Source organism: Alternaria alternata, assembly GCF_001642055.1.
Source record: "Alternaria alternata strain SRC1lrK2f unplaced genomic scaffold CC77scaffold_22, whole genome shotgun sequence".
Taxonomy (NCBI): domain Eukaryota; kingdom Fungi; phylum Ascomycota; class Dothideomycetes; order Pleosporales; family Pleosporaceae; genus Alternaria; species Alternaria alternata.
In genome coordinates, this window is record NW_017306211.1 from 674,538 (window position 1) to 683,331 (window position 8,794).

General features: G+C 49.1%; 4 protein-coding genes across 4 annotated transcripts; 3 read left to right on the top strand and 1 right to left on the bottom strand.

Moving 5' to 3' along the window:
* Nucleotides 1-145: 145 nt before the first annotated feature.
* On the top strand, nt 146-4,871 carry CC77DRAFT_1065431 (hypothetical protein; the record flags this gene model as incomplete). The annotated part of the gene is made up of 2 exons (XM_018528809.1): nt 146-2,932; nt 2,982-4,871. 2 exons carry the CDS (start codon nt 146-148, stop codon nt 4,869-4,871), a joined length of 4,677 nt encoding a protein of 1,558 aa, XP_018381840.1.
* Nucleotides 4,872-5,404: 533 nt separating this feature from the next.
* Nucleotides 5,405-5,842, top strand: CC77DRAFT_1065432 (hypothetical protein; the record flags this gene model as incomplete). The annotated part of the gene is made up of 1 exon (XM_018528810.1): nt 5,405-5,842. The coding sequence occupies one exon, from the start codon at nt 5,405-5,407 to the stop codon at nt 5,840-5,842; it is 438 nt and encodes a 145-aa protein (XP_018381841.1).
* Nucleotides 5,843-5,877: 35 nt separating this feature from the next.
* CC77DRAFT_1012567 (hypothetical protein) lies at nt 5,878-7,722 on the top strand (the record flags this gene model as incomplete). The annotated part of the gene is made up of 2 exons (XM_018523774.1): nt 5,878-6,763; nt 6,821-7,722. The coding sequence occupies 2 exons, from the start codon at nt 5,878-5,880 to the stop codon at nt 7,720-7,722; spliced, it is 1,788 nt and encodes a 595-aa protein (XP_018381842.1).
* CC77DRAFT_1024292 (MFS general substrate transporter) lies at nt 7,621-8,580 on the bottom strand. Its single transcript, XM_018525844.1, has one exon. The coding sequence runs from the start codon at nt 8,529-8,531 to the stop codon at nt 7,842-7,844; it is 690 nt and encodes a 229-aa protein (XP_018381843.1). The 5' UTR covers nt 8,532-8,580; the 3' UTR covers nt 7,621-7,841.
* Nucleotides 8,581-8,794: the final 214 nt, after the last annotated feature.

Below are 8,794 nucleotides of genomic sequence, written 5' to 3' on the forward strand. Positions count from 1 at the left end.
GCATATGGTTTAGCATCTATCATTTTCAACAGGCTCGCAAGCTTTTCTGCGTGGAAGGCTTCCGAGTACAAATCTCTCAGCCTCCGGCGAACCAGAGCTTCGCCGCCTCACGAAACCCTCGAAGCTTCATTGTGCTTACTGAAAGATGGGATTTAGGCGTAAAAATGACGAGCCGGACCCACCAGATCCGGTCTTCAACGAAGACCAAGACCTCAGCGAAGTTTGGCCGCAAGTCGTGCGGGAGTATGAGAACACCACCAAAACGAAGCTAGATACGAGGATGACCTTCGAGAGCTTCCAGCTGCAGGTCGACGCAAGCATAAAAGAGTCTAATACTAAAAGTCATCAACATGCTCGGAAGGTTTTCAACAATGTCGGAGCTTTTATCGAGAAGTTTGGGAGCATCGTCGCACAAGGAGCAGGTATGGTCTTTGGGCCCACAGCTCAATGCTGGAACGCGATTAGCTTCGTTATTCAAGCAGTACGGGGCTTCAATGACATGATGGACGGGTTCGTCACTCTAATGGAACGCTCATCAGCCTTTCTGCGGCGCCTAGTGCACTTTATGCAGCAAAAAATGGGCGCAGATGGCACCCATCTACCGCGCAATCTTCGCAAACCGGCGTACGAAATTCTTGCCCTATTCCTGCGCGTACTTCAGTCTTCATACAAGCTAGCGACCAGCAAAAGAGAGCATTTCAAGGCTATGGCGAAGATCATTCTGTTCAGCTCCGACGAGCAGGTTGCAGATTCACTCAAGCTCATGGAAGGTCATGTCAAATACTTCACCATGGCTGAGATCGATGAGATCTTGTTGGACGTCAAAGGGCTAGCAAGACACCTTGACAAATCTGATGAGGAAAGGAAACGCTACGAAAAGGATATCCTTGAATATATCCAAGAAACATGCAGAGTTGGCGATCAGGTTCTGAGTATCACTCAGCAGATGAAGAGCACTTTGGATGGTAGAATTAGCAAGGAACAACATGAAAAGAACCTGGACAAGATAGCAAAGACTCTGGGACTCAAGAAACCTTCCGGGGACTGGGAGACTTGGAGCAAGCGACATAGCGAGCTCTGCAAGACTCATGTACCTGGAACAGGAGAATGGCTTAGTCAAGACGAACCGGCGTTCATCCAGTGGGCTGATCTTGATCAGCATGACAAGAAAGTCCTCTTCCTGAAGGCCGATTCTGGTTTCGGCAAAACACATCTGTTTAATTATGTCGTTTCATATCTCGAAAAGAAATGTCGGACCCCGCGTGGACCAAATCAAACTTTCCTGGCCTATTACTACTATGGAGAGGATAAGGATGACTCGCTCGAGCGGTGTATAGGATCCATCGTCTACCAACTCGCAGTCGCAGATGTTGCATATGCTCAAGCCGTAGTCGAAGAGTGTGGGCGACCCGCAAGTATTGCGCGAGCTGAAGATCGGTGGAAAAACCTTGTAACAGGATTGCGACATGCCATGAAAGGTACATACTTCATATGTATGGATGGTTTCGATGGCCGTGGCCAGTTAGACACGGCAGAAACAATGATGTCAACTATTTCACATCACACTACGTCTCCAGCGGAGTCCAACGGAATTGCTCTGCGTTTCTTCATATCAGGAAACGATGAGGCATTCTCTGAAGTATCACAAGCAGTCGAAAGTATTCCCACTATTGTTCTCGGACCCCGTGGGGACATTGCCCGTTCCTCAGAACGAGCTAGTGGCAATTCAGATATTGCGTCGCTTCCAGAACAACTGCCTAATGCAAGTGATCTAGAAGCTGTCACGAGGGCCCGAATCAAGGATGTGTGTAAGACCAAACCCGCTCTAAAAGCGATTCTCACCGAAGACAATATCAAGCTTCTGCTAGAAGGCATCCGTGGAAACTACAAAAACCTCGAGGCTAAGATTACGGAGATCAACGCTTGCGACACCAAAGGGAAGGTTCAGGACGTCATTAACAACACCAGCGCCGACATGGATACCGTTCAAAGGAACAGACTCAAAACGCTGGATGCTTTGCTGAATTCACGTCAGGCTCACGTGCTCAATGATCTTCTTGTTTGGGTTGCTGGCCTGAGTTACCAACCACCGACTAAGCTACTCGAAAGCGTTCTTTTCTACAATTTTGGCGAGGAATTTCTCCTTGCTGATCAAATTGCTACCACTTATTCACCCGTACTCGTAATTGACAAGGAGGGCAGAGTAGGGTTGAAAGACGGCCTCAAAGACATCCTGTCCGTGAGCGACTCCTCAGGCTCCGAATCAGCGATCTCTCAATTACATGCCGAAGCAATCAGCGGAGCTGAAGTCAACCTCTGTCGCCGGTTCATAAAAAATGCGTGCGACCCGACAGATTACGCCAGATTCAGATTTGACGACTTCTTCCAGGCTATGGAACAGAAAGTCCATATTCATCTTGACAGTGGAAACGACGTGAACGTTACAATTCTCGAAAAATGTGTTGATGCTCTTTTCGACAGTCGGAAAGAAGACAAGCTTGAAGAACTGCGCGACTATGCTTCGAAGTGGTTCTACTCGCATCTCAAGGATCTGGTAGAGGCGCTCGATGACTTTGAGCCGAGCAGGAAATTTCTCATTGACATCGGAGTCAAGCTGGTCGATTTGATCTACGACCCAAAGATGATCGACTCGTGGTTTTCCGAGAAAAGTCTGTCTTGGCTGAAGTACGACTTTTTGTATACAGAGGACTTCATCGATCCTTTACTGAAGTTATTGAAGAATTCGCAAGTGGCCAAAGGCTATGCAAGAGATGCAGATAAGAGCACATGGGTTAAGGCTGCCATGTCCGATACCGCAAACAAATACTCTATCTTCGAACGCGTCGCAGCACGCTTGGCAAGTCATTGGTTTAGCTCGACTGGAATAACAGATAGAGACTATCTTTGGATCTCTTACGGCATGGTTGCCAAGGTAAGTACGCTCTATCAGTGGTAAAGGGTTGGCTGACACCAGTGAAAAGATGCTTACTCCTGAGAAACCTTTCGAGGAATGGAACCCGCCTTCTCTTGCGGAGGTAGACAAGTTCATTAGTTGGGTAAAGGAACACACAGAGACCAACATTGACAGCTTCACTTGGGACTATCGGGTAGGTGCAGCATACATCGGCTTTGAACATCACAAAGAAGCCATCGTTGCGCTGGAGAAAGCCGAGCAAAACTCCCAGAAAAGTTGGGGCCTTTACGTCAATCTAGCCAGAGCCCACGAGAGCGAAAAGAATCATCGCATGGCACTCAAGTACATACAAGACTTCAAATCGTTCGGCGACCCATCTATCGAGGCAGAGGATGGCTACAAGGATACCTACTATGACTTGCTCCTACTGGAAGGAACTTGTCATCGAGAATGTCATGACCATGAGTCCGCTGTCAAGTCATTTCAAGAACTTCTAGGCCAAGTCGTCGACGAAGACTCCGGAATGAGTTGGACCCACATTCGTGCTGTTGCGGAACTGTTCACGACCTGGTCAGAAATGAAAAACTATCAATCCATCACGAACTTTATTCTCAACCGGAAAGACGCGCCAGCGCAAAGTCATGATACCACTTATTTGTTGCGGGAAGCGGCATATTATGAGGATTTGCATACAAGCATCATCGTAGCTGCGAAATATGCTGGAGTCGTAGAAAAGGTCATCTCCGTGTACCAGGAAGCCATTGATTACAAGCCGTTAGACCCATCCACAGCAGATGGGCCGAAAATAGACAGCTCTGCTGAAGCAACAGAATCACTGCGGTACTTCCAAGCCGTTCTCAGGTTCCACGGAAGTGAACATCAGCATGATCAACATCGGAGCATACAGTACTGGGAAGAAGTTGTCCGGCGATCTGATGAAATCTCAGCGTCGTACACTACAGCATACACTGCTAGCCGCAAGCTAGCTTCGATTCTTCTTGATAAGGCAGTCGCTGAACTCGCAACAGCTTCATCAGACTCCTCCGAGAACTACATCAACAGATTGGAGAAGCTCGCTAATTTGAACACCACGTTAATCTGCGATCTTCGTCAAGGTTATCTCGACCCTCGCCTCTGCTTGGCTAGATTATACCACCTGAAAAAAGACCAAGCTTCAGCTTTCGTACAGGTGCGGGCTCGACTTTGTAGTGTCTTCGATAAGTGGCCTGAAGTTCCAGGGGATGATTCGTCTCGCCTTCGTTTCTCGAACCTTGCCCAGACGCTGACTGTCCTTGACAAAGACATCGATGCTGTTGCAGCATGGCAAGCAATCAAACCATACCAATTGTCGAATGCCTCGACAGTGGATGCGAATGGTGCAGACATTGAACAGCTTGCGCAACCAGGCCTTGAAGTTCCAGGCGCCGATGGTACGTCAACGACTTCTGACAAGAAGGTACAAGACGATCAAGACGCATCCAAGCCAGACACAACGACAGCCAAGGCGTACATATGGGGTTATACATGCGATGGGAGCTGCGGAATCGAATGGAAAGATATGTTAGTCGACTGTTACGTGTGCAAGCACTGTCTCTGCAGGCAATTTTGTCCAAAATGTTACGATAAGCTAAAAGCCGGCGACTTACACCCTCTGATCTGCAACAAGGACCACAAAATGCTCCGGTTACCGCCCTTCGATTGGGCCAAATGGCGTACTATACCGGCAGGCATGATGACCCTGGACAGCCAGCTAGTCCCCTGCACGGAGTGGGTAGACAGGATTCGTAAGGAGTACGATGTGGAACAAACACAGATTGATTACATCAAGATCGAAAAGGCGAGGCAACTGAAAGCTGCTAGTATCATTGTGGGAAAATGGCGCAGTAGGTTGAAGAGAATCAGGGCCAAAAAACCGGCGATAGCACCTACACTTCGCCGAGTGAAGACGGTCGGATAGGCACCTCGTGCGAGTTGTCCAGTCTTTTTCGCATGGAGCGCTTTGAGTTTTCCGAAATGATGACATTTGACTGACAGAAGAAAAATGAAGCGCGGTGTGAGGGCAAATTTTGGCGATCGTGCGAGTTTCGGTGCCACATTACTATCTACTCAAAACTCGTAGCTAGGTATGGTAGTTTCTGAGCTCCTACCTTTTATGAAAGTATGCACTGCTATACAGCGAAAGTTTGATCGTGGAGCCCACCAAAAATCATGCTGAATTGTGGGAAATATCGGTTGCGATGATGAGGTCATTGGGCAGTTCAGGTTGTTTTCCATTGGCCTGTAAGGGTCTGGACGCCTTGCGCATGCTCTACCCGTGCCTGGTATCTTATCCCGCATGGGCTTACCCTCTTTCCGCATCTATTTGAGCCATGCATTAGTCTTGTTACACGAGTGACAAGGTCATGTGCACTTTCACTTTGCCACAGATAGGCCACCATGTCATCAGCATCGTTCACGATCCTCCTCGCTTGAACACAACTGCCCATTGCGATGGGCCGCGGTGGATATAACGGTGGTAGTGCATCTGTCGACGCGCCAAAAAGCGGCAATCCTTACATCTTCGCGGCGGACCGAGAGCTAGACGCCAACCTTCTTCGTCGCTCACGTATCGTTGAGGCTGGAGACGGGTTACACAACGAGCACGGCGCCGTGCAAAGCGAGTTCGGATACATTCTCAGCGTGGAACCAACAGTAAATAGCAAGCAACCCGCGCGAGCCAGCTTTGTGAGAAGAATTCTCTCCATTTTCAGAAAGACGGACAGGGCTAGTAGCAAAGTCAAGCCAAACATCAAGTGGGTGTCAGCGTCGCATCTTTACCACACAGCTCCTGAGGGCTTGGGCTTGGACCTGGCGAATAAATATCACCTGGAAAACCCGGAAGCACCAACACCTTGGGGTGATCAATACTGGAGGTACGAATACAACTAGTCAAGTAAGAGTAGGGCCACAAGCAGAGTGCAAGAATGCAGCAAGAGAAGCATGCACCGGACTCGCCATGGCGACATCGGCGGTTTCCACCTGATGCTTCTTCCGAATTACCTTGGGACGATCAATTTCGGCAGCCAGTACTATCGCACGATCGGTGGAAGAGTCGAGTCGACTTCAATGCCTTCATCAACTCAATGGACGATGAGTCTTTTGGATATCTGTGTTTGGTACGCGAGTATGCGACTCGCGCTCTGCAGGGTAAAGCGGCAGAATATAGTGGGCTATACAAGGCCATTGTGTCTCAAACGTCTCGAGAAGAAGACATGTCTCGTATGTCGGTCATCGAATTCGAGGCTGACGGGCTACGCTCGAGGACTTTTCTAACTTTTGACGACTTTTTGATCTATGTGCATAAATCTTTTGAAGAAGGAGAGACGTCTTCGAGGCGCTTGTTCGTATTGGAAGACATGCCTGTGCGGTATATTTGTCTTCTAGGGTCAAGACTACGCATCCATCCTACGGTTTTTGCACGCCATTATAGCACCGAGGAAAGTAGCACCATATCAGACAACATCATTGGTCTTCCTTCTGTCGTCCAGACTAGTACGGAGAACGGCCTAGACTACGAGAGCGACGATGAACAGCTCCATAAGCCATATAAGAGACGAAGTTTTACGCTGAGGTATCCCATCGTCATGCCACGAGTATCTGCAAAGCAAAATCCCGACCCAATTAGATGTCCACCATGGCTCAAGCCTAACGACAGACTCAGAGACCAAAGCGCCAATCCACGATTCATAGTGGAGAGGAGCCTGGAAACACCGACCAGCTATGATCCATGGGATACGAGAGGCGAGATTTCTGAACTAGAAGGTCAGGTCACTTATTGGTACCGTGAGATTGCAGAAAAGGGCTGGGAAGGTGAGTCTAATTTTGAGCTTCGTTCTTAGCTCAGTATACTTATAGTTGACTATGTAGGTCTTCTGCTGGTGGATCCATGTCTCAAAGACCCATCGCACCTAGCTGTTATCGAGGGCAGCCCATACACGAATATCAGTCGAATAATCCGGTATCCAGAGCTGGAGGATGAGGGAAAAGCTGACATAGCCCTTAACCCGCTACAGTGGCATCCCAGTGCCGCCTTCACGAAGTATGTCTTGCACGACGATGTCATGATTCATTTTTCCGTCGCCAACGCTGGTCCAGGAGGAAATCCACTCTCCGTGACTCCATTCGTCCGTGGCTTTGTTATTAGCAAATGGACTGCGCAATTGAACCACATTCGCAGAAGCTATAGTCATACGCGTGCAGCGCTCTTCTCCAAAGTACCATCGTGTCATCGCGTAGGTACAGGCATTTCGGTCAGACATACGGTGCTCTGGGGAGCAGACTGGAAAGAGTGGATGTTTGAAACAATGACGCGGTTTACGACGGACCTTTACCTATACCGTTTGGAGGTTGAGACCAACATGCGTGCACTCGGTATCGATGTCGACGACCCTCAAAGTTATGGATTCGTCGGTAAACGGGAGGCACAAATGTGGCGGTTTCTGCGTTCCACCTGTCTCGATTTGCAGGATATGTTCCAACAATTAACCAACTCATATACACAGGTTATTGCGCTGAGGGAGGCGCAGGCGAGTAATGCGCAAGCAAGCTCGATTCGCTGGCTTACTGTACTGGGAACCCTCTTTGTTCCTATATCTATCGTTGCAGGAATAATGTCAATGGGAGGCGAATTTTTGCCGGGAGAGAAGAAGTTCTGGGTGTTCTTCGCTGTGGTGTGCCCTGTGTTGCTGGTCATTGGCGTCGTTCTTGTTGTGACGCTCGGGTGGCGGGCAGTGTCAAATTGGCTATGTGCTCACGGCTTCATGACTTGATGCGATAAGAGGTCGAAAACATCTCTAGTTTGTTGTCTCAACAACATTGTACCAGGCGTTAGGCTTTCTTCAGCTCAAGTTTTGACTAGAAGGTGGTATACCAATCTTTGTGTACACAATCACACCCACCCAAGCCGCTTACCCAGGAAACTTGACCCACCAAGAAGTGCGGTAATACCAGTGAACACGATTAGCGTGCCATAGCCACTACCATACGCAAAGCCAGCTTCCCCACGCCACGGATAGCCATCGATCAAGGCCTCGCTGAGCGGACCCGACGCCACGTTGCCAACGCCTCGTCCTGCCGCCAGGCATGCAAAGACAATACTCGGATCGGCAGTGTCGCTCTTCTTGGTAACATCGCGCATGATTCCTGGCCAGGCACTTGTGAAGCTCCCTGCGAAGAAGCCGTAGATCAGGCAGAAGATATACAGTGGAGCCAGGGAGTTGGAGAAGCCCCAGATGACGAAGACGCTGATGGTGGTGCCGATAGTAGAGATTAAAATGCAGGTTGTGACGTGCCATTTGTCTACTATCGAACCCATAGCAACGCAGCCGAAGACAGAGGCGACGTTGAAAAGGATCACAGTCAAGGCGCTAAGGGTGTTACTTTCGACGCCTATACTGCGAGCAAATGTAGGGAGGTAGATAAATGGGAGAAAGAAGCCGAGAGCTTCGACGATATTGCATGCTTGATGAACTCCGAACGTTGACGTGCGGAGAAAGGCGAAGTCGATCTTGCGAGCGCGTTGCTTGGGCCCAAGTGGGATACGCGGTCTGACGAAGTAGAGTAGCGGGGCGGTGAGCATGAATAGACAGATAGCCCATACGCGTAAGGTAGTGCGAAAGCCGTATGTGTGCAGCATCCCGTCCATAACAAGGGGTACAGTACTAGGTCAAAAGTTTTGCAACGCCAAGCTGCCGAAGCGCCGAACCACCATTTTGGGCAATGCTGTTTTGGGTAGATAACTCACCCAAAACAACATTTTTTTCAATGTTTCAAAGCAGGATTTCATTGTCGATAGCTAGTACCTTGTATGCCACCCTTTGGCTTTGATACAAGCTTTAAGGC

Bases quoted from the DNA above. Each gene is read 5' to 3' on its own strand.
- CC77DRAFT_1024292 (XM_018525844.1), bottom strand. From the start codon at position 8,531: ATGCTCACCGCCCCGCTACTCTACTTCGTCAGACCGCGTATCCCACTT.